The sequence below is a fragment of the Podarcis liolepis genome (assembly GCF_965112155.1).
Source record: "Podarcis liolepis genome assembly, chromosome: 8".
Lineage (NCBI taxonomy): Eukaryota > Metazoa > Chordata > Lepidosauria > Squamata > Lacertidae > Podarcis > Podarcis liolepis.
Window position 1 is genome coordinate 43361606 of NC_139560.1, and position 25119 is coordinate 43386724.

The 25119-nt window shown below is 40.7% G+C and overlaps 1 protein-coding gene and 1 long non-coding RNA gene across 13 annotated transcripts in view; both read left to right on the plus strand.

The window, feature by feature from the left end:
- Nucleotides 1-24853, plus strand: part of LOC310713519 (uncharacterized protein) — a 67537-nt gene extending 42684 nt beyond the window's left edge. For 4 of the 12 annotated variants that reach the window (XM_083517819.1, XM_083517817.1, XM_083517820.1 and 1 more), the window contains 5 exons: nt 1523-1604; nt 2677-2782; nt 13778-13874; nt 23168-23205; nt 24182-24853. In XM_083517819.1, coding sequence (XP_083373945.1) covers nt 1544-1604; nt 2677-2782; nt 13778-13874; nt 23168-23205; nt 24182-24230 — 351 coding nt within the window. In that variant the 5' untranslated portion in view covers nt 1523-1543 and the 3' untranslated portion in view covers nt 24231-24853. Of the gene's footprint in view, nt 1-1522; nt 1621-2676; nt 2783-13777; nt 17463-23167; nt 23222-24181 lie in introns of those variants that run through there. The other 8 variants (XR_014529287.1, XM_083517826.1, XR_014529286.1 and 5 more) reach the window with 7 other exon arrangements.
- Nucleotides 19783-20534, plus strand: LOC310713535. The gene is made up of 2 exons (XR_014529317.1): nt 19783-20125; nt 20410-20534. It is a non-coding gene; the product is annotated as an uncharacterized lncRNA (long non-coding RNA).
- Nucleotides 24854-25119: the final 266 nt, after the last annotated feature.

The following is a 25119-nucleotide window of genomic DNA, read 5'->3' on the forward strand; positions in this document are numbered from 1 at the left end:
CTCAAGTAATTAAGGAACAAAAGAAGAAAAGGCACACTAACCTGGGAACCTCCTCTCTGCCCAGAACGTTGGAGGCTATACACCACACCCCCTCAACAGTATTTATAGGAACTCAAACACTGAGATCCTGCTCTGTTCCAGTAACAAGAAGCCGAAAGCACCAGCCTGAAGATGACGAGTGAGACCTCGTCGAAACGTCGCCTAGACACCCCAACTCTTACACGGGAAGACACCCGAAGACACCAAAACCTGCATATATATATATATATATATATATATATATATATATATATATACACACATATACACACACACACACACACACACACACACACACACACACACACATATATATATATATTTAAAAAAGTTCTAAGTTCTAAAACCTCATCAACCCCATAGCATCACAGGATCATCTTAAAGCATACAGCCAGCAGATACCCCCAGAAAAATTAACAATGAAAGTACAAAGCATCACAAAGATAACCTCAGTGCAAGAGAGATCTCCTTCAGAAGAGCATTCAGAGGGCTACTGAAAAGTCTCTCTCTCTTGTAGTCACCCTCTACACTTCTGCTAGAAGGGGGAATTTGATGAAGGGTCTTCAGGAGGGCATCCCATGAGGTTTTGGGGTCCCGATCTCCAAATTATTTTTACTGTAAACATATGCAACCCAGTACAGCTGAGTCAGAATGGGCATGATATGTTCAGCATGGCTGATGCCACTCAAGAGTATGGCTGCTAACTCTTATACCAGCTGCAGTTTCAAGACCACATATAAAAGAAACCCAATGCTTAGTGCACTGCAGTAATCTAACCTCGAAGTCATCAGAGCATAGACAGCATCCACATTCAGATAGAAAGTAGCTGTCCCACCAGCTGAAACTGGCAGATGACACTCTGTACCGAAAAGGTCACTTATGCCTCCAGTGACGCTAATGGATCCAGGAGCACCCCCAAGCTATGAACCTGCTCCTTCATGAGCATCACCTTTCAAAAAAAAATCAAGCCGTGTCTGCACTCCAAATTCTTCCATTGCAGCTTAAGCTTGAATTTTCCCACACCAGCCTTTATAGGACATCAGGCAGGGGAAAGGTAAGCATAGTTAAATCCAAACAACCTGGCAGGCTTATGTGGTATAGGTTCCTCACCTCTGACATATCCAAGCAGAGGAAACATTCTCAGTAGAAAGTCTTTGCTCTTGACAGAGTCAAGTGCCTGAATTTTTCCTGCATCCTTCACAAAGAAGGGGCTTCTATGCCTGCACAATTATTTCAATTCTGAAAAAAAATGAAAAGTTATTGGTCGTTGATTTTCCATTACATTCAACTGGGAAAGCAATCCAAGACTTCTGAAAATGAACTCTGATGAGGCTACTCTTTCTTAGTCAGCTGTCTACTTTGTATCTATTTCTTAGCTCCTTATCTCTCAGCTTTCCTGTATCCCAGGATGTCTCCACAGTTTCAGTAGTTCTGCGTGAGTTTTTAATCCCAGCCAAACTGATAGTTTTCTCTTTCCTTACAGAATTTGGATGGCAAATAGTCTATGAGCAGCAGAACATTTGGAGACATCATGCGAGTCCCTGTCAGATACTTTACTCCCATAGGTACAATACAGTAAAGGTAGACAATCATTTGCTACTCCAGGATCTCTCTCTTTGTTTTTATTCACACACACACACACACACACACACAATAATCACACTATCTATGTGAGGGAGAGGACACTGGACTACATCCTTGACTATTGGTCATGTTGGCCTGGGTTGATAAAAGCCAAAAGTCTAAGAACATTTGGAGGCCTACACCCTGATGTTTCCCACCCCTGATCTATCTACTAAACTATCTGTTGACCTCTTGCCCAAATGCACCTGGCCATTAGGTGTGGAGACGTGCATTAGCCAAATCTGTGCAAAGAGGATTCTCCTCTGAACTTGTTTCAACAAACTGTTAGGATGTTACATCTCCTACAGTGCTCCACATTGACTGCCTGCATCTCAAAATGGTGCTATTGTGCTTTGCATCCACTAATCACCGCTGGACAGCTGCTTCTCCCAGCATGTCAGCCACCTTTAGGCTGATCTGGCGCATGGATAAAGAAAGAGCACCACATGCTGGCCCCTGTAGTCTCCACAGGTAGCACCTCCACATTAAAGATGAATGTTCCTGCAATCTGCTCTGTTTTATGCTACGCTGATGTGGCAATGGAGGTGGGCAAATTGCCAAAATAGCTTCCATCAGAGCCCCAATTTGGAGGGAGCAAGTTGCTTGATTGACTTCCTTTTCTCTAGTACAATAAAGGAAAAGCCAATGAAACAGAATACCTTCGGCTATTTTCACCAGTTGGTTTTTGCATTTCCCACATCTGTAAATCGAATGAGAAAACTACAATGACTCGAAAGTACATTCAAGTTAAAAATAGCTCCCTTCTTCTTTCTGTCAGGCTTTAACAGCATTTAGAAGTGCTAGACAGGCACAAGACATCTGCAACGTATTCGCATAGTGTAACTTGAGAAAATGCCCTTAGATTTGGCCCCATATATTGAGAATCAAGCTAGATTCAGTCATTGTATTTTTTGAAAATGCAAGAGCAATTCTAAGGCTCATGCACAAGGGTAAAACAAACTTAGAGAATTAATGGTTTGCCACTAAAGTCAATATATCTGGATATCTTTACAGTTGGACGTATTATTTATTATGTGGATGCTTGCATCAACAGAGGCCAATACAGCAAGACTGTCAGAGATGCAACCTTTGTGGGAAAGGAACTTACATTCCCTTCCAGGTAAAGAAAAGAAACTATATTTCTCATCTTCAGCAATTGAAGATTCTTTTGCCAATATGATATCAATATTTTAAAATCATTTTTTTAACTGGTCATCTTTCAACAGGAGCAAATCTGTGGCCCATATGGTGGATCCTTACAAGTGGACTTCATGGGGCTTGTCATGTCTTGAAATCTAGAAATACAAGATCAGATATTGGTCATGATCCAAAAGAAAAATAATCCATGCACTGGGTCCCTGAATGCATGCCTGATCACTCTCAATCATATACACCCTGGAACGAATGGATAAATACAATTACGTTTACCCACTGAATGACATCTATATTTGCAAAACATGATGCCTAAATAAGACCTCAATGTATTATTGAAAGTGGAAATTATTTCTAGGGTTGCCATTAGGCTGGATTTTCCTGGACATATCCGGAATACTGCAATCGGCAGCAGTGTGGGGGCGAAATTCGGTTAAATGTCCAGGAAAATCCAGGTGTATGGCAGCCCATCAGCCCATGTTAAGCAACAGTTCTAGCATCCTTTGTTTGCAATTCACCCATTTATACTCTAGGAATAAGATGGAACCTTGGGAGACTTTCCTTCTGAAAAATTTTGGTAGAGGGGACAGAGTGCAGAACAAATGAATAAGCAGTGCCATTTTCATACGATGCTTAGTTCGGCTTCACAAAATGCCTCACTTTAAAAATAAGCCATAGGTTTCAGCCTTAGATATTGAACTTGAAGTTGTCCTCAGCAGCCTGCCTTAGGTCTTTTTTTAATACAACTTCTTAGCAGCTTCAAAAGTTGCTGAAAAAGAACCACCAGCTATGTACATTCTGTGTATGTCAATCATTGTGTGTGAAGAATGTGAGAGATTCTTTTGCATCCAGCAGACAGCCTTGCTAAAACCATACTGGGAAACTGCAACAAATGCTCCAAACTCAAGTACAGTGGTACCTTGTTTTAAGAACAGCTTAGTTTATGAACAACTTGGATTAAGAACGCTGCAAACCTGGAAGTAAGTGTTTTGGTTTGTGAACTTTACCTTGGAAGCAGAACATGTTTCACTTCCTGTTGAGTGTGTTCCATTTGTAAATTGAGTCCCACACTGCTTTGGGAAAGCACGTCTTGGTTTAAGAACGCTTTGGTTTAAGAACGGACTTCAGGAACGGATTAAGTTCGTAAACCAAGGTATTTGCTTCTTAGGCAGCCTTCTCAGACAACATCCATCCTCAAGTAGAGGGACCATCTGAATACAATTCACCAACTATCCCTTTAACATTTGCAGAAGTGTTGCCCCAACACTTTCCAGAGCAATACTTCCGTTAATTTGAAAAGTAAAAGTGACCAACTTTCACTTTTGCCTTGTAAAGACTGAATGATTGGAACTTGGAATAGGGACTTCTCAGTGGCAACACCTGAACTGTGGAACCCTCTTCTCCAGGAGAATGGCATCACCAATGAGCTAGGCAAAATTGTTTCTTTTTTGCTAGGCCTTTTCAAGTATGGATTGTTTTAAAAGAGCTATTATGACAGATGGAGGGAAATGTGAATTCATTTTTCCATTTGATTTTGATGTACAGTATCTGAATGTGTAAGATTACTTTTATGTAATATGTTTGTGGTAACTTTACATGATTTGCCCTGTGAGCATTTTATGGCGAAGGGCAGAATATAATCCAATCGATCAATAAATTTGACAAGTTACACTTGTATTTTTTATGTTGGCATCTAAACAGTAATCTGAAGAGAAATTGTTGCACGAGACCCATTAACTTCTAAGCACTGCTGCTCAAGGTGTAGCTTGAATTCAATGGACACATATATTAGGGTTTGCTATTGTATTGCTATTTAAACAATAACTTATGTATAACAAAAAGTGAAGATTTGCAGAAATATGAATATAAAGAGAATTTCCCATGAAACAGTTATATCAGCTAGACAACCATTCTCAGAATCACAGTCAAATACATTTCAAGCATTTTGTGTTCAAGTGCTCAAAAAGAAAATTAAATCTCCAGATCATCTGTAGCATTTTCATGAAGGTAAGTGTTATTTTGGTATACAAAACAAAAACTTTAAGCATCTGAAGGTATCGAGACAAACATTTTGTATCACTTAAGTATTTCCCCCTCGTATTATAAACCAAACACATTTTATTGTGAGGGAAGGATTAAATAAAACCTGAAAAGTGCAGCTACGTTATTAACTCAGTGTAATCCAAGCTACAGAGAACCAATTTGTTGGAATGACAAGCTAAACGTTTGGCAACAAATGGATTTGTATTTCAACGTAGGGGAAATTAAGGAGATTTTGTTCTTTCAGAGTATGGGGCTAATGCAAGCAGGATAGCCATTCTTGTGAGACAGTGAAATGCCTTTGTGGTGACATGAAACCTCATATAGAAGCATTGTATATGTATTTCTTATGCCCCAGGGATTCAATTTCTACTTTAGTGGGATCAAGATTTGAAATCACTAAAAACTGAAGTTTCAATTTTGTTTATCCAACCTGCAGGGTATAAAAGTGCTTACAAAGGAAACATATAGCCAAGATTTTGAGTTATGATTATTTCTTTCTTTTCTGCACGGACAACCTTTACTTTAAATAGGGCTTTAAAAATATACAGTAAACTCGGAGTCTTAAATATATATATATACAGCAGTAAGTGAGAATTTCACTTTCTTCACCCTTGTAAAGGAGGATTAAAAATAATAATTCTCAGTCTAAAGATCTGTCCTTAGCCCTTCTGGCGATCTTATCTGAGTCTTCATCATCATTAACAGTCCTTGGAAAGAGGTGTTAAATTTGCTAAAACAGGGAAGTGTGCATGTGGAATGAAGGCAGCTCAATAACACTCCATATCTAGTGGCTTCATATATAGGCTAATGGGTAAATCTTTTTTTTAAAAAAACAACACAGAATTTGACATGCAATGTTCAAAAATAAATAGAGAAAAATAAATAACACATTTTTCGTTTAGAAATATATTTGTGCCAACATCAGTTCAGCACCAGTAGAGCGAACCATTATTTCTGTGTAATGTAAGGTGGACAGTTCCTTATGGCAGGGAAAGTGAGGCATGTCATGGACAATATCCAGTAGATGCCTGTGTAACTCATACAATCAAATTATACCAGATTCCGCTCACAGTCACAAGAAATGCTCAACTATGTGGGGGTCCAGCAACAAAGGATTGGTTGTTGAGGTATACATTGCCTTCACAACATAAGCTCTGCCTTATGCTCATGGGAAAAGCCAACATTTGAGCTAGGCCACACCAATTAACCTCAGCCCCAGGGCCACACAGACACCAGTCCTTCTCCACAGTATCTGCATATACAGTGTGAATTTCTGCAGAGAGCAAGCATTTGTGTATTTGTCTGTACATGTGAAATCCCATCCCTGCACACATTTGTGCTGTAGGCACAAACTCCAGAGAATGAGACAAGTTGACATATGCTTTATGGCAGGTGGGACTATTCAGTGCAGCCCAGCTCATGCTCTGATCTTACCTATTCCTAACATCTGAAGTGGTCTATTAATGTTCATGTGTGTATCTCCTGAAATAGTTAAATAGCTGTGTATATAATATTTTCAAATCATCTAAATAGGGCGAGGCAGACTCTGGAACCATCCGCAGCTTTTTCATCAGCAAAATTGCCAGTCTGTTGTTGCCAACCACTGCCAATCCAACTGTTCCTTTTTCTCACAGCCATCATACTGCCCCCTGCACTTAGTTGCCCTCCATCCTTGGAGGCTGGGCTAAAGTGACTTCAAGATGTGTCAGACATGAACACTACATGCAGACTTTCTAGTTCTAGACTTCTAGAAGACAATGTCACTTGGGAAAAGTGGTCTGCCCTAGCCTAGAGCATCTACTTTAGAGGCCTATGGGCAATGCACAAACCCAGCAACATTTTAGAGGAGATTTGTGCTTTCATGACTGCAGGAGGAGGCTGGAGATGGATAAATGCCTAGAGGAAGCATAGTTGTCATTCAAGATGGGCACTTCAGCCTACACCAAGATCAGGTTAACCTTCATTTTCATGAATTTAAGCAGTTTTAATACTTTGGCTTACATTTGTGGGTCTCAGGTTCTTAGCTTGAGGGATAAAGTTTGAATCCTACAGATCCTATTGTCATCTCTTTCACTTCAGTGTGTGATCTTCTACAAGTAACATTCATTGTTCAGAAGGGATTTTTTTTCCTCGCACTGATCTAAAAAAACACCTCTCTTATCCTTTGAAACCTGCAGTTTGACTTCCAATATGTAGCTGCAATGCACCTGAATACTTATATTTTCTGATTCTCAAATATGCTTTCCCTACAAATCCTGATTTCCCACAGTCCTTTAGCATTGTGAACCCCACCAAAAAATCAAACTTATGAGTTGCATCATCATAGTCATTTTACATTGGTTACCCAATAACATAGTTTGCTGGGTGGCTTATAAAGATAAATCAAATAAAATACAATTAAAAAATTAAAGTCTTAAAACAATGGCAAAGGTATATGTGTGATTAACTAATCTGATAAGGTATATTATAAAGCTACCACCAGACATTATGGAGTTGCCCATGTTGTACCATGAGAAACATGTCTGGGTATCACACCAACATCCCAAACCAATATAGAGTCCCAATCTGTGAGTTTGATTCAGGGTTATGTTGCCACCACCACCATGTGACTTTTACATACAATTGACCCTTATCATCTGGTAATACTGCATTATTGATAGCAGAAACTATGGACAACCCAGAGAACATGTATATTATCTACATAATTAATACTGTCTTGGAAGTCTGCACTCTTGTGTCTTAACCCTAACCCTAATGCTTGTCCATGACACAAGGGCAACTAAGCTGAAATTGCATTTGTAGAAGAAAGTAACATATAATATTTATATCAAATATGAGATATTCTCTAAAGTGAAGCCAGAGTAGGCAGATATTACATCTGAAGAAGGGGAAACACAGGTAACTTGCATTTTTGATTGGGTTCCTCACAGTTCCTTTCAAGATTGTGTTCTTAATGTGTGTTTCTTTCTAGGAGCACATTTCTTCCAGGCCAATGATTTGCTGTTAAGGATCAAACTCCGTACATTCCTTCACACCCTTGTTCCTATTGGTCCTTCAAAAGCACAGTAGCTCTCAAATTCCTCTAGTCTGAACCCGACTCAATTTGCTTTTCTCTAATAATGTCAAGCTCGATGGCTAGGATTTATCCCAGGATTCAGTTCATCACTTTGTTCAATGAATCAGATAATTATGTGCTTCTGGTAAACAGAGCAACAAACACACTTATAAAAGAATCCCCCCCCCCCTCTCCTTGACAGGGTTAAGGGATTAGATATTCCTCTTGGGGATCCTCTTAGAAAACTAATGAAATGAACAGGGGAAAGCATTGCATTGATTTGAAAACAAAAGGGCTGAGAGTGAGATGCACTTGGCTCTTATTATTCTAGCCATCTTCAATGAAATTCTGGACAACATCCCATGTAAGTAAGGAAGTGTACAAGCCACAGTGGGGGCTGTTATCTAATAAAATAAAACCTCCTTGCAAATCTTCAGTTTGCACATTCCTAATTCCTAAGTTGTTATACTATGTATCACACCCAGTTTCCAATATTTTTAAAAAACGTTTTGGCTAACATTTGCTTTCAGCATAATGTGGCCATCAACTAGGAACTGGAGGTCTAATGTTTGTATGATTGTGACCTGCACAGGCACCATGGGAATGTAAAGGTTGACTGAAGCCTGAAAAATATGAGATCTGCATTATGCTTTAGAAGAATGAAAGAAAACACATACCCAAATGAAAAAAAACTGAATTAAAAATTAAATATTGATGTATGACATACTTTATGAATGATCCCAAACCTGCCATTGCTGTTTTAACTTGGCACACAAAGTCATCTTCCTGGAGTTATAATGCCCAATAATATACCAATGTTACACAGACAATACAATAACACTACTCTCCGATGCACAGGTGAAATAATGGGATGCGATGCATGGATGAAATAACACTACCCTTTAAAGACTTGGCCGTAATTTGTTTTTTGAATGTCATTTGCTTTCCTGGGCAATATTGATTATTTCAAAGAGAGAATTCTAGATACCCAGGGGTGGGTGGGTATGAAATGATCCAGACTTCTTTTGTAGGATGCCTTTCTCACTATAGGTACGCTTCAGGTTACATACGCTTCAGGTTACAGACTCCACTAACCCAGAAATATTACCTCGGGTTAAGAACTTTGCTTCAGGATGAGAACAGAAATTGTGCTCCGGTGGCACGGCGGCAGCAGAAGCCCCATTGGCTAAAGTGGTGCTTCAGGTTAAGAACAGTTTCATGTTAAGAACAGACCTCCGGAACGAATTAAGTGCTTAAGCTGAGGTACCACTGTACTTCACTAGTTCACCAGCACCTGTCTTTTTTTAATTGACAGGTGGCTTCCATATTATTTATTTTACTACTTTTTAATTAATTAGTCATGTGCTCAATGGCCTATCTCTCTCTCACACACGCACATTTGAACGGCAGAGATGGAGAGGATTCTGAGAAAATACTGCACATATAAAATCTCTCGTAGGGAGGTGTCCTGTTTAGAGGCATAGGCAGAAGCAGACACACACACAGCTCCATTCCCTCTGGCACCAATTAGCATCGCTTTTGATTTTCTGAGCTGAAAGGAAGTGGCTTAAATGAGTCATAGAGACTGAACTTCCCCATTACCCTTTGAGGTAGTCCCACAGGGTTGGAACATTGACTTGCATTTCTACAGTTCAGTGTATGTTTTGTGGACAAAAAGGGGATTTAGCTTTCTTGGACGTGAAATCAACCATTTGCTGTATGTGTGTGTCCTTGCAGGCCAAGAGAAAGGTATTATTAGCAAAACAGATAAATAAATAACCTAAATTAAGGTTATAAATAAAATAGATTTCTAGGTTTAGCCCACTGGGTGTAGCTAATCCAGCTGGGCCCTGATTCACAGTGACAGAGGCTAATCCCAGCAGTGTGGAGAAATTGAATCAATATGAGCAGATGCCAAATATTGACTCTTTCCAAGCACAATTATGCTTCTCACCAAGTCTCCTGTGGGATGCATCCAAAACACCCAGGGACACCAGGTCTACTGGCAGTCCCTACCAGCCCATAGCTTTAATTGTATTCTCTCCTGCTGTCATAGCAGCATTTTAATTCCCAGTAATATAGCATACCTTCCAACTTTTCTCCAATGGAAATAGGGACATCTTATTCCATAATAACAATTTTACTATTTATACTCTGCCCATCTGACTGTGTTGCTTCAGCCACTCTGGGCGGCTTCCAACATATATAAAAACATAATAAAATATTAAACATTTTTTTAAAAACCCTTCCCTATACAGGGATGCCTTCAGATGGCTTGGCGGTCGGATAACTCCATACCCTCCAACATTTCTCTGATGAAAATAGGGGCATCCTGAGGAAAAGCGGAACATTCTGGGATAAAAATCAGAAACTGGGATGACTTTGGTAAATCCAGGACTGTCCCTGGAAAATAGGGACACTTGGAGGGTCTGATATAGAAGCTACAAAACCTGTTTGCTTATGGACATGTCACCCTTTGAAAACTAGCACACTGAGCAAATATTTACACTTGGGGTTGTCAACCTCCAGACTCTCAGCCTGTTTCCATCTGGGTGGTGAGGAGGAGGGAAAGGGGGAAAGCAGGTGGCCAAGGGGGTGATTTCCAACCCACTTTTGGCCTTGGCCCTACCCATTACAGGGTCCATTACAGAGAGCCAGTGTGGTGTAGTGGTTAAGAGCAGTGGACTCTGAAGTCTCGCAGCCTCACTCACCTCACAGAGTGTTTGTTGTGGGGGAGGAAGGGAAAGGAGAATGTTAGCCACTTTGAGACTCCTTCGGGTAGTGATAAAGCGGGATATAAAATCCAAACTACTCCTCTTCTTCTTCTTCTTCTTCTTCTTCTTCTTCTTCTTCTTCTTCTTCTTCTTCTTCTTCTTCCATTCTTACCCACAACCAGCATGTGGCCTTTGACAGATTACCCCTGAAGCATCCATAATCTTTCTGGCATCCAGAAATATAAATATGAAAATAGGGCAAGTCATGTGGGGGACTTTCTGAGGCTGGCTTCAGGTTTGAAGTGGCCCTCGTCTCCCCAGTCCCACCCCAGATGCAGTTTAACTGGTGGCACATAATTAGGAATTGGCCATTTTATATTTTGCATAATGCTGTGGAGAGATGCTGCTTTTGAGACCCAGCCACCCAGTGTGAGGGGCCGACGACAGGGGTCAGTGGATTCTGCCCAAGGGCATAGATACCAAGATTCAGGCAGTTGCCAAAGGTTTTTGGGTGCTGATGGTGGCCCTACAACTTATTCCTTCTTATCACAATATTCCATTGGGATTCAGGAAATTTTAGGTTCAGCCTAGAGCAGATTGATGCTTGTCCAGTGTGATGCTTGACTTTTTTCACTTCCAGATCACAAACTGCTTCTGTTAGTCTATTCAAGTTTGACAGCAGTTTGCCCTGTGACATTGATAGTTTGAGAAATGCAAACCCAATGTCCCTTTATGGGCACAGACTTCAGTCTGCAGTCCCTGAAATTCCAGCCTAGGAAACTGTAGTGCCTCCATTTTCCCTCTCATTTGATCCCAGTGGCGACCTAAATAAAGTGCATGACTCACTCTAATTGAAAGAGCCTAACGTATGCTAATTGGCTGAGACCGAAGATGAGTTCTCCCCCCCCCCATTCTCAGAACTCTGAACATTTTCAATTTACAATGTTTAATAGAAGCTTTTCCTATTGTGAGGTGTTACAAATCACACTATCATCCACAATTAACTAAAGCGATGTTATTGGCTCAGTTTTTGGTCAAAACAGAAGAGTAAACGAATACATTCCAATTAAACCTCTATTTTATTAATGTCTCCCACTGACTAAGTGAGAGGTATGCACATTTCCAAACAGCATTTAATTTGGAAGGCAGGGTGTCTCTGATTCATTCTCTGGCAGTTATTCCATTATAAATGCCGCTCTCATTTTGGGCTCTTTTGTGGATTTCCCATTATTTTTGTTGTGTGAGATTTTCTTCTCTTCACGGCTCCCCCCACCCCCACCTCTTCTATTTAAGGAAGAAAGTAGCCTTTGTTACCAAACCTACCCAAACCTTCAGGGTCAAAAACTGGGAGACGTGATTCAGCGGCTTAATCACAAGAGTTTTTACAAGGTTGAAATCCAAGTAAAAAGTGAGAGAGGCACTGCTCCAATCATAAATTAACATGAAGAGGGAGTAAACCATTCTCCCCCCCCCTTCCCCACCTCTTTACTCTGAGAGGTTGGCTTTAATTTTTTTGCATTTCACATGAAAAGTATATGCCTCATTCAAGAAAAAAAAGGGGGCTGTGTTTTATTTCATTGTTTTGCAACAGGGAAAGTGCTCTCATGGTTGGCCTTCAAATGATCCTAGTTCAGTCTAAATGTCAGTGCTCATGAATGTGCCTGTCTGGATTTTCTGTCATCCCTGCTAATTGTGCATAACAGGGTCAGTATTTGGCACCAAGATGAGAAAATGTGGCCAGCACCATTTTGTGCAGCTGTCAGATGTTCTTTAGCTGACTAGTATAAGGACTGGGGGAAAGAGGGTGGGGGTGGGGTGGGGATGGAAGCTCAAAGATCTGTGGAATTCCTAACAACATAATTTAACTACCTGTCAACTTCTTCTCACTATAGTAGAGATACTGCTGGAACCAATGAAATGGTTTTCACACACATAGCTCTTTCTGCACACGACAAAATAGGATTTGCAGGGAAAGCAAGGAGCCTTGCTATACATTCCTCTTAATGCCATGATGAGCAATTGGCACCAATAAGACCTTTTCTTCTGAATACTAATATACACTTGGGGATGGGCAATTCCACCCCCCCCCCAATACCACAGCTAAAGAGGGAAGGCTTAACACCTGCCCCCTCACATGCTGTGTAGCTGAAGACAATCACCACTTTCCCATGCTTGCTTTTTAAATTTTTTCATAACATGATTCCTAATCATGTTGTTAATGTAATGTATTTTTAGCCCATCTTTCTGCCTCCTCCTCCTCCTCCTCCTCCTCCTCCTCCTCCTCCTCCTTCTTCTTCTTCTTCTTCTTCTTCTTCTTCTTCTTCTTCTCTGTGTGTATTTCAAAGCCCACCTGGAATTTGAATGAAACATTTTTCATGTGCATATATCCGTGAAGGAAATGACAGTATGTTGGGAAGAGTCCTACTGCCTGCTTTTTGCCTGTGAAATGCTACAGATAGTTAACTTCCAGATGGGTAGCTATCTTTGTCTGTTGCACCAAAACCAGCAAAGAGTCTCATAGCACCTTAAAGACTAACACATGTCTTAGGCAAGCATTAGAGGCCACTTCATGATACGCAGGAAGCATTGTCCTCAGCTGGCAAGGGGTATAGAGGAGGAAAATGGTAAAAGGTAGGGTTAGATTTAACTCGTATTCTCTAAATATCCCATGGGTGTGTTTGTGTGTGCCTCTTTCTCTGACTTCATTTCTAAGCCCCATGAGCTCAGAGAAGAAAATATGTCATGGCCTAAAATTGGCCACTGTTTCTTTAATACAAAAGGAACTGAGTCGGCGGCCTACAATGAATTGGCAACGCTTGCATGACTCATGTAACCTTTCACCTGCATATGCCTGTATATATAGAGTGGTCATTGATTGTGTGAGTGTGGGTTGGTTGGATGGTAGAAAGTTGGTTGTCGGTTTTGGTTAGATAAGAAGACTTTTTAAGAATAAAAGCATCAATACTCTGCAAAAATACTCATTCTCAAGGACTCTTTTGTGCCAACTAGGGTCCGAGGACCAGGCAAAGGAGTCAAAGGAGTTCAGAACCTTTTCTTTTTCAAACACTGACAAAATATTCCACTGAATATTTTGTCCAGTTTATGCCTTTTTTACACGTAATACTTATGATTCCTCTTTGTCTCCCTATAGGTGGAGGTCTACAGTTGACGATTTCTTTCCTGGTTCTCTAGTCACAAATCTCTGCTCACCTGGTGAGGCACCACTGTTCTACTCCCAGATTATTCAGGTCAGAGGATGTGGTCTTACTGATTCCCTCCAGTTTTCCCTGAATGAGTTCTAACAAACACTGTTTGCTGTGAGCTCTCCATGGTGCTGACAAAATGCTTTTTGCCCTGCCTTGATCTACTGGACATGACTGGACTAATGGATTTGCCTTGCCATGACTCTTCAGAATGCAACCTCCACCCCACCTGTATATGCCCCAATATAAATCTAGCCTCCCCTGATACCCTAAAGTGGGAGAAGGCAGAACACCATCCTATCAAAATCCCTACTCCAAATCCCCCCCAAATGTAATTCAGTGAAGTCTTCTAATTCAGTGAAGTCTTCTCATTTAGCTCTGAAACAGATCTTTGTTAGGTTTCAAACTGCTCTTACTGGCAAGCAAAATTAATTCAGTGACAAAACTGTCTCTAGTGCTGGCTTTTATCAGGAAGTAGCCCTCTTTATGATTTACACCTTGTCTTTAAAAATCCTTTCAATATCATTTTCTGTTCACTTTAAGGAGCTATCTGTGGATTCTGCTGAATTAAAATTGAATCCTCTTCCCCTTTGTGGTCTGTTCATATCTGCCCTGAAAGCAGAGTAGGAAAGTTGCAACCAGCAATGTCAATAGGACCCTATAAAGATTAATGGGGTACCTGCCAAGCAACAAGGACTCTGAGTGATTTCAAGGATTCCAAAGACTCAAAAAATCAATTTTGCTGAAAACGTCCTTGCTTAATTTAATACCTGATAGTATTTGACATCCCTCTGGTCTAGTGTGAACAGCAAATGAGCATGAGGATGTGGTTTTTCTCTATGTTACTGCCATACTTACAAAGTAAAATAAATACACAGAGCAGTCAGGTGCTGAATTTCCATGTTTCAAAACAAAATTAAGTTTTTCTTCATGACTATTTTTAAAAATGTTCCAAACAAATGGAGATAATCTAATTATTGAAGCTTATTGAAGATGAATAGAGAACTGAGTAGCTTAGTAAATCTTGCATATATTGTACTGGTTTGTCTACTGATCTTCTATAACATTCAAGAACTAATTGAAGTGGCTGAAAATTTGGATCTAATGAATTTGGGTGCTAGCTGACATGATTCTGTCTTTGTTACACTGTTGTTGTTTTTTACAAAAAATTCTAGCTCATGCTTGAGGCTCAAATAGGATAAGAAAAAATCTTTCTTCTGATGATGTCAGAGGTATTAAAATTCTGTTTTTAGTGAAGATTTCTGCATGTCCTAATTACAGGTTGGAAATAACTACTGCCACTTCTATCACCCTGAAAAGGCCATAATGATGGCATGCATGCTTGAATTGAATTTTTAAGCAGAGCTAATACAAAAAGAGACACAATTAAATAGATTTAAAGATTACTTGATCTAAGCACAGGGATTTAGTGATGCCTTTCCAAATATTTAAAAAACCTCTCTGACATGGAGCAAGAGAATGGAAACTTGGAAAAAGAAAAAGAGAAGAATGAACATGGAATCTAAGTAGATTGGTGAATTGAACTAATGTTTTTTATAAATAGATGGTTTTCTGTAGTTAGCAATCACTTAAGTGAAAGATAAAGTCTCTGAACTGTTGGGTAATGCACTGAGTATAGATCAGGAAACCCTGAGTTTCCTTCCAGCCAATGTCCTGGACAAAGAATCATAATGGCATGGATTCTAACTAGGCTGTTGTAAACTGAAGGGTACCTTCCATCCACTGATGGGTTGAAGATCCAGCTGAGGACCTTGTTGGTGGAATGAGCAAGGCAATTTTTGGCAATTCCCACTCCCACTACAGTTTTCTCCACTGTTCCAAAGAATCACCTAGTTCTCCAAATCAGATTTTCAGGAGGCAAAAGGTTCTGTAGGAAGGGAGGGGTGATCAGTGAAAGCTGTCTCCTCCCTCCTCTTCACCCAATGTATTTTGTTGCCAGTGGAATCCTAGCTAATAAAAATGGCTGTGGAAGGGTTAGGCATTAGGATTATATAGTGAAGACAAGTATTTTGATTACTCACTGGTCCTAACACTTCTTTCCACATAAAAAGTAGAGATTTATTGTGAACATTTTGCAACGTAACTTTTGGACAGCTGAATGGGGTAAGATTGCTGAATGGGCTAATGAAGACTGAATCCATTTGTACCAATCATCATCATCCTCAGAAGTGCTGATTTTGACTTAAGGAGGCGGGAATCCTGATTAATGGATTTTTCAAAACACATTGTTTTGTTCCACAATACTTAGTCTGTGGCAGCAGAAATTACAATACATGTTAGTCTAAATAGTCAGAATGTATTCAGTGTGGCCTTGAAGGCTTCATCCCACTGCCTGCATATAAATAAGGTTATTTTTATTTTTTCTGCTTTGTTTTATTCCTAGCATGCATTCATTTGTCTCATGGTAGAATTTTCACAGCTCCATGTCCAAAACAGATATCCTACAATGAAACATCACACCGACACACAAAATTAATTCGTGAAATTTTCACAGAAAGGTTACATCATCAAACACTATATATTTCTGGAAGAAGAAAGAAAATGGCATATTTTCTCAAAGCCTGGTTTCTCTAAACTGGATTGTTTGGGCTGTGTGAAAATGTACTTTGGTTTAATATGGTAAAGGGAAGATATTTTGTCTTTGCTTAAAAATTAATATGTCACCTTCCAGGACAAAGCTCTCACAAAGCAGCTTATAAACATAATGTAAATAATTTTTACTAAAATGCTGTTGCCCTCAGGTCCTGCTTTCAGGCTTTCCCTAGGCATCTGGTTGATCACTGTGAAAAAAGAATGCTAGACTTAATGGGCTATTGGCCTGATGAACCAGCCTCTTCTTATATTCTTAAGTACATTTAAGTTATTTGTCTATTTGTACAAATGGAACCCCTTTCACAAAGCCTTTCATGCATTCACTAAATGAGGAGGAGCAGGACATTCATAGAAGCTTCTATCATGCACTCAAATCAACACATGGGTGCACCTATCATATAACTTGTTTGTAAGAAGAAGTGCTCATTGTTGGTTCAAATTGGAATCTGACAAAGATCCCCCCCCCAAAAAAAAAAATTAGAAGCCATCATTTTTTGTAGAAACTTTGCAGAAAGACTTTTTGTAAGGACCAACGTCTTATAGGTGATCTATTGCTGTTTGGAGTTTATAGTTGCATGTTGAAGTTCCCCAGAACGAGCAGCCTAGGAGCAGTGGTGGAGCTTCATGCTCCGGCACCGGGGGGCGGAGAGCAGGCAGAGATGGGGCTGGCACGTGTCCTAGGGGCAGGGCACGCCGCCCGCAGGGGCGTGGTGCCCACCATGGCTGCCCTGATGCTGCACCCAGTACATAGGTGACCTACTCTGCTCACACACCCAGGTCTTGGGAAATCACAATTCCCCAGGTTGAATGAGGGGCTGGCACACAGAGCAGATCCTAACTGCCTGTGCCATGTTCCTCTTACCCAGCTTGCCCACCCTGCATAACTCGCCTTGCCCAGAATCACTGCAATTGTAGTCGTCCCCCCCGCTCTCCCCAGCTCCTCTCTTTCCAGGCACATCATATATCCCTTAATTTATAAAACAATAAAAAACCCAAATTTTAAAATGTACAAGTTAAAAAGTTTTTTTAAAAAAATCATTTAAAACAATTAGAGCAATAATAACAGCAACAGAAGCCACCAACCTGCTCCTGCCAAAGAGTCTGTTCAGCCACCATATATCTGGAATTTCCCGGACATTTCGTTTTTCAACAGCTTTTCTGTCCAGATTTGCACTTTTTGAAATATGGCAACCCATATTTCAACCGTAGCTGGAGTCAGTCTGGGTCCTGCCCTCCCCTCCAGGCCAGGTGTCATGGGAGTGTCATGCAAGCCACACCTGAAGTGTCTTCTACTAATCAACTATTAGAGGTGCCCTAACCTCTTTTTCATCTGGCCCTAGTTAAAGGAGCTTTGCATCCGGGATGAGAAACCTTTGGCTCTCCAGATGTTTTTGAACTGCAACTCCCATCAGTCCCAGCCAACATAGTTAATGTTCAAGGATTATTGAAGTTGTAGTCCAACAATGTCTGAAAAAACCTCCTGGTGTTCGTGGATACCAGAACCCTTTTATACTCAGAGCCTGGCAAGCACAACCATTCCCTGGATGTTTGAAATTTACCCTGGCCCATTCTCTTTACATAGGGTGAGGGGGCACTTGTCTTGAAAGGGAAGCCATTAGTTTGAGCTCTATGCCACTTGGTGCCCTTCAAATTATTTTTGCTAATTTTTTATTTCTGTGTCACACAGGGATGAGCAAAATATGTGCAGACAACTGAAAGAATGAGAGGCAGCAGGGAGGGAACATGACAGCTTTAAAAGGATTAGAAACAAAGCACTGCAAATATGGAAACATAAAGAGTCTGAAATGGGGGTGGGAGTACAGAGAGAACACACATTCCACATTAAATTTGAATCTGCTTTGCAGAAGGATTAAATGCTCACTGTGGACTAGGAGAGAATCCATTTCTAATGGTGAATTTATATCAGTCCACAGGGAACCCTATCAAGGCACAGCTGACTAATGAGTATCATTTTCAGTTGATTTCATTAGTATTTAAGTTATAGCATGAAGCACATTCCCTTGGGTGCCTGAAAGTTAGTGATTTACATATATTCACTGAGAAGATTTTGGTTCTGCTAATGTAAAAGTGATTTGTTAGCTGAGTGAAGATTTTCTTTTCATCTGCCTCACCTAAGTCCACCGATTCAGAAAAATAAATATTAACTATTCATATATGTTCTATCCCATTATAGCTGTGAATTAAAGTTAAAGTCAAAATTATGCTACCAGACATGGCATTCCCTTGTGTATGATTCACAGCTTCTGTGCAAAGGGAGGTTTGCAACACTGTATTTATTGCAGAAAGCCTCAATGCAATAGATCTTTTTAAACAGAGTGTCCTTAAAGCACTATGTTATAAAACCACCTACAGAGGGAATTGTCAGTGTATAAAATAACCAAGGGAAAAACAGGGGTTGGACGCTGCAAATTAGCATTTGTGTTACAAAGAAAGAGTTTGGTATTCAGTTAGCACAGCTTTATTTTAAATCTGGCCAAGCCGATCAAAACCAACAATACAAGTGTCACATCAAATGCAAGCATGTGTTGCCTACCCATCTTCTTCAGTGCTAACCATCAAATTAAAACTGCTTTCTCTTTACCTGGAGGGTGTTTTTCCTGTTACATTTTCAAGCCAAAGAAATGCTCTTGGAAATCATTTCTCCCAAAGGGGGAGCTATGGATATGGCTGCTTCTAATGAAGACTTTGTATGCAATGGTATATGTAGTGCTTCAGCTATGCCCACTTCTCGCTTGGAAACAAAAATATGTATATCTCTCTCTTTCTTTTGACTACTTGGTGTATTACTTAAACAAAGGAGGCCTCAACCTCCCAGGGAGGTGAGACTGTAGAAGAGCAAGTTAAGAGCAAGAGGGTTTTGGATTTTTCCTCTTTCTGCACTCAAGCACCAAGGAAGGCTGCCAGGCAGAAAACTGTTGGACTTGGTACCAATGTGCTTTTGAGTGGGGCAACTGGCTGACTCTTCAGAGGGTGATAGTCCTAAATCCTAATCTAGGGAAGCTGCCTTAACACTCAGGAAGATGTTTCTGTTGCAGGGGTCGGCAACCTGCGGCTCCGGAGCCGCATGCGGCTCTTTAACGCCTTTGCCGCGGCTCCGGGGCGGAGGCGAGGGGAGGAGGCGCATTTTTCGCAAAGCCATTTCCGAGCTAGAGAGGAGACGGGGTTGTGAGCTAACCCCTCCCACACTCCATTCGCGGGGGCTGGCCTTTTGCCCCCGTGAGAACAGGGGAATCCCCGGGCGTGCCTGCAACCCTGCCCGCCAATCGGCGGGGCCGGGGAGGCGTGGCCTAGCCCATTTAAGGCCAGGCATGACCGGGGACCGCCCTCTTTGCCCCGTTCCAGCTCGCACCCTCTCCCTTCCTTCCCCTCGCGGTGTGTGGGATTCCACTCCCGGCAGTCCTTCTCTGCCGTCCTCGCTGCTTTCCTCCCCCCCCCCGCTTTTCTCCCTCTCTAGCCTCCTCTAGGCGTGGGTTGAAGCTGCGACGGCCATTTCTTTAAAGGGCACCGATAAGGGAAAATCGTCGGCGCCATCTTTGTGGGCGCACGTGGGAGTCGCGGGAGCGGCCATTTTGGTTGAGGGCTGTAAGCAGGCTGCATTGAAAGGGGGCATGTAAGCTGGTCACTGTTTTGAAGGGGAGTGAAGAAAACACACTCAAAAAAAGGTAACTTGTTAATTTAATGTTTATTTCTATGAGGAGGAGTAATTCTGAGGGGTCAAACAAAAAAATAATAAAAAGTGTCAAAAAAGTTATTTTAAAATGACGAGGATGACATTGGGCCCTCATTATTAATTATTATTTACATCAGGCACTGATTATGATTTATGGTACACTGGGGCCCTGATTAATTTTCTATGGCATTTTGGGGCATTGATTATTGGACATAGCAAATTTTGCTATGGGGCCCTCTGATTTCTAGTTACGTCCCTCTTTTGGACCCCCGGTAGGCCAGCCATGGATAAAGGCAAGAAAAGAAAAATTTCTGAAGAAAACAGAATGTTTAATGATACATGGACAGAATCATTTGCCTTCTCTACTGACAAGACTGGTTTACCAGTATGCTTAATATGTGGTGAGAAATTTGCAAACAACAAAAAGTCAAATATTGCAAGACATTTCCACAATAAACACACAGCCTTTGCTGAAAAATATCCAGATGGAGATGAGAGACGAAAAGCCATTGCAGAACTTATGAGGAAGGTTGATAGGAGCAAAAATAATTTCAAGAATTGGGTGAAGTCTGCAAATTCCACAACATATGCTAGTTTTGTAGCCGCTCAGGAAATAGTCAAGCACAGTAAGCCGTTCACAGTGTTATATTTGTTTTAAATGTCGCAATGGTTTTGCGGCTCCCAGTTGTTGTTTTTTCTTCGGAAACGGGTCCAAGTGGCTCTTTTTGTCTTAAAGGTTGCAGACCCCTGTTCTGTTGGGTGTTAGATGTTGTAGCCCTTACATCCTAGTGATTGTGGCCATTTGTGTGATACAAGAAAGTTGTGGGAAATGGACACATGGCCCTGGCAGGCAAAAGGTGCCAGGTTCAATCCCTGTCATCTCTGGGTAGGGCTCGTAAAGGTAAAGGGACACATGACCGTTAGGTCCAATCATGAACGACTCTGGGGTTGTGGCGCTCATCTCGCTTTACTGGCTGAGAGAGCCGGCGTACATGACTAAGCCACTTCTGGCGAACCAGAGCAGCGCATGGAAATGCCATTTACCTTCCTGTTGGAGCGCTACCTATTTATCTACTTGCACTTTGATGTGCTTTCGAACTGCTAGGTGGGCAGGAGCAGGGACCCAACAACGGGAGCTCACCCTGTCGTGAGGATTCAAACCACCGACCTTCTGATCGGCAAGCCCTAGGCTCTGTGGATTAGACCACAGCACAACTCGCATGGTAGAGGGTGCCTAAAATCTTGGAAAGTGACTGTCATTCAGTGCAGCTCATGATGAGATAGATGGACCAATGGTCAAACTTCATATAAGGAAGTTTCCCATGATGGAAAAGTATTGATGCATGTTAGGCCAACCCTGAAACAAGCATTTCTCCCCAACTTCATAGGTTTATTTCTTCTTTTCTGTACTCTTAGCTTCCTGCTGCTCAAAATGGTATGCATTCTGTTGACATCGGGCCACACACAGAGAGAAATATTTTGTACATTACTAAATGAGTAACAGTGAAGCAAATAAGATTCATTTACACTGTAATTTATAATAAGCCTTTGCCTCCCCTCACCCTTGAAGTGAACTAAAGCTTGATTGTCATTGTATGCACCACTCGGGTTTGTCATTGTTTGTTTTACTCCTTACTGCAAACCTTACAATGTCATTCTCCTCGATGCTGGAGAAGTACATGTTGTGGTACATTTTACAGATAATTCTCTTTTATGAAGACCTTTGTTCATTTATTGTTAAATGAATATGCAATAAAGGCCATTCAGCTTACAACACAGTGAGTGGTTGGTCTTTGCACATGGAAAAAATATAACAAAGCTGGGTAGAATTATTTTTTCATCAAAAAAAATACTGTATATAACATAGCAGGTGCAGTTTGAGAAAACTTTGTTCAGCTTTCTACAGATTTTTTTCTTTTCATATAGGCAAACCACAGTAATATTAGAGCAGCTTATTAATAGCTCCATCCAAACCAGCACACACATCCACTTTATGACAGGAACTGAGAATTTGTAGCTCTCCATTTGTTGTAGGATTCGAACACACCTCAGCCCCAGGCAACATGGCTGATGGCCACGGACAATGGGAGTTAATAGCCCAACAGCATGTGTCTTGTATGCCTCTTTACAGCAATTCGTGCAGCCAAGCTGGTGCAAACCATATTGCTCTGCTTTCCTTTGCACCACATCAGGGAGGCTGAGATAGGGGTCTTGTCGTCTGGGCAGCCCAAGACCTCCATACACACTGCCCAAGCTTATGCCCCAGGGAGGACACTTCAGTGTTGCTAATGCAGCAAAAACTACATGGGAGGCAGCAATTCTGAGTGATTCTCCAGCAATTTGACTACCCCCAGAGGCACACACCATTGTCTCTGGAGACAATCAGATGCCAGCAACTAAGACTGGCCTGCCTCAGTCCTGTTACACAGGTATATAATGATCAAGGCTGCATTCAGATGGCACTTTATCCTGTCTTCCTGACATTTCCTTACATATAAATTTCCATATTTCCCAATGTAAAATCCACTTCTGGAAACCTAGCAGTATGTCAGGGAGAATTCAGAGGAGCAAGTGATAGAAGAGGCGGAGCAGGGGCTCAGGGATGCTGCAGAGCCCTTCAACCACCCAGAGACAGAGGAAGTGGAGGAGATTAGCCAGGAGAAGGAAGGACTCAGGGATGCTGAAGAGCCCTTCAACCGCCCAGAGGCTCGGGGAAGGGAGCTCAGACTCTGGAAGAGAGGGGGCTTCCAAATCAGCACAGACAAGGAAGGAAATGAAACGTAAGAATCAAAGACATCTCACGCAATTCCCACACCTACTTTGTTGGCGTGGGAATCGAAGAAAGCCACTCCCCGAATCTGACTCAACGGGTTCGGGTGCGTAATCCTGAACTGTACCTGTTTCTTGTACATATGTAATAAAGATTGTAAATACCGAGCTGACTGTGCCGGGGTGTTGATGCGAAGGGGAGACACCACCTTTACATAGTATCTACTAGAAGTTTATAACTCATTTCCATGTTAACCATTTCCAGAAAATAATCCATTTCCAACCCTGGAAACCTGGAACATTGTGGGTGCTGTGTGTTGTAAGTTTCCTATAGCTTATTTAATTATTTGATGTATTCCACCTTTCTTTCAAGTTGTCATGGATTGCACCTCCACTGCTCACATAGTTTTGGGTGGGATTTTGGCATGTTACTGTGTGATCAACAGAGGAAGCATGCATGTGCAGAAAGGGTGGGGGGAGTGGTGACATGTACACACACATTCCTCATTGTGTCATACCACAGCCACTAGTGTGAATTAATTTTAGTGCAGCATGCTGCTATATAAATCAAAAGGCTAGAGTTCCATAATGCAAAGGGTACTGCTGTGTAAAACAAATGTTAGAAATTGACACAAAAGTGATAGCATTGTAAACAATAAAGTTAAAAGAAGAAACTCCATGTCTGTATGCAGTCCTGGGGATGCAATTTTTGAGAATGCTAAAATGGATTGACCTGATCTGCAGCCCTGGGACTAATATGTGGATTGAAAAGCAGTTGTCCACTGGCTTCTGCACTTCTGAATGTTCCAGTGAAGTTCTTGGCTTTAAGAAAAGATCATATTTTTGTTTTTAAATGTGTATGTGAAAGAAATTACATTTTGAAAAGTGCATTTTGAGAGAAAAGGTATTTAAAATATGCGATTAAATGAATAGTTAAGTACAGTTTTCATTAAGTTCATCTTTGAAAAAATAGGTTAATTCAGAAACAGAATGCAGTGAACATATGTGAAACTAATATAGACTGGAAATAGACTGTTATGCCCATTCCTAAAATGACCACAGGAGATGATGAAGAAGTAGTAATAGGCAGGTAGCTTTCATTCAGGTAATTGAAATTAGGCACAGAACACAGAATCTAGAACTCCTTAAATTTTTTGGATAATGTAATCAATTCAAGACCAGTACATAGGATTTTTCTTATCCTTCCAGTGGGATTCAAATTGCATCTAATGTGGGCAGAAGTTCTTTTCATGTGCTTTTCTCTTCTCTCTTTCTCTAGGTTTGTGGCATCTCTTGCTGAGAATTCAATCCAGGCAATTTGTAAGTGAGAAAAACAACATACTTTTTTCATTTTTTCTTTCTTTCTTATTTTAAGTGCTCGGGGATCTAATGCTAAGACAAACAATTTGCCTGACAATATACATCACTGTCACATGACTTTTGTTATCAACATTTTTGATAAATTCCAGTTGGTGTGAATTCTTGCTTCCAAATATGAATAAATGGGCTGAATCCATTGTCTATAAGCCACTGCAAAAATAAGTTTTAAGTGTTTCCAAAAAGGAAAGGTCCTTCTAAATTATCAAAGGCCTTTTCTGTATCTATAACTATCAACAAGGTCTCCTCTAAAATTCTGAATTTATAATTTGTGGTATATAACACTTTTCTTCGATCATCTCTTTTTCTCCTTTATAATAAACCCATGTTTGATCTTGGTATATCTCTTTATTAAAGACACTGTTAAACTTCCTTGTTAAGACACTAGTAAATATATTGTAACGAGTATTTAAAAGTGATATGGGTCTATTAGAAGATGCTAATATCAAATCTCCACCTCCTTTAAGGATCACTACTATTGTTGCCTCCTGCCATGATTGCAGCAACTATTTTTCAGTCTGGATCTCACTAACTTTCATTGGAGGGAGTTACTAAAAAGTTTGAAGTTTTTATAGTGCATATAGTTAAGCCATCAGGACTTGGTGCATAGTTTTCCATTAAAGCCTAAATAGCTTCCAATATTTCATTGCCTAAAACAAGTTTTTCCAATAATTGCTTGCCTTCCTCAGTTTCAGAATTTTCATTTTATATAAATACTTTGTTATTTTTCCTATTTGTGAGTTGATTTATATAATTTAGAATAATATAATGTTTTTAAAAGTCTTCTGTAATCTCCTCAGGGAATTTAGAAATATCACACACACACACACACACCCCTCA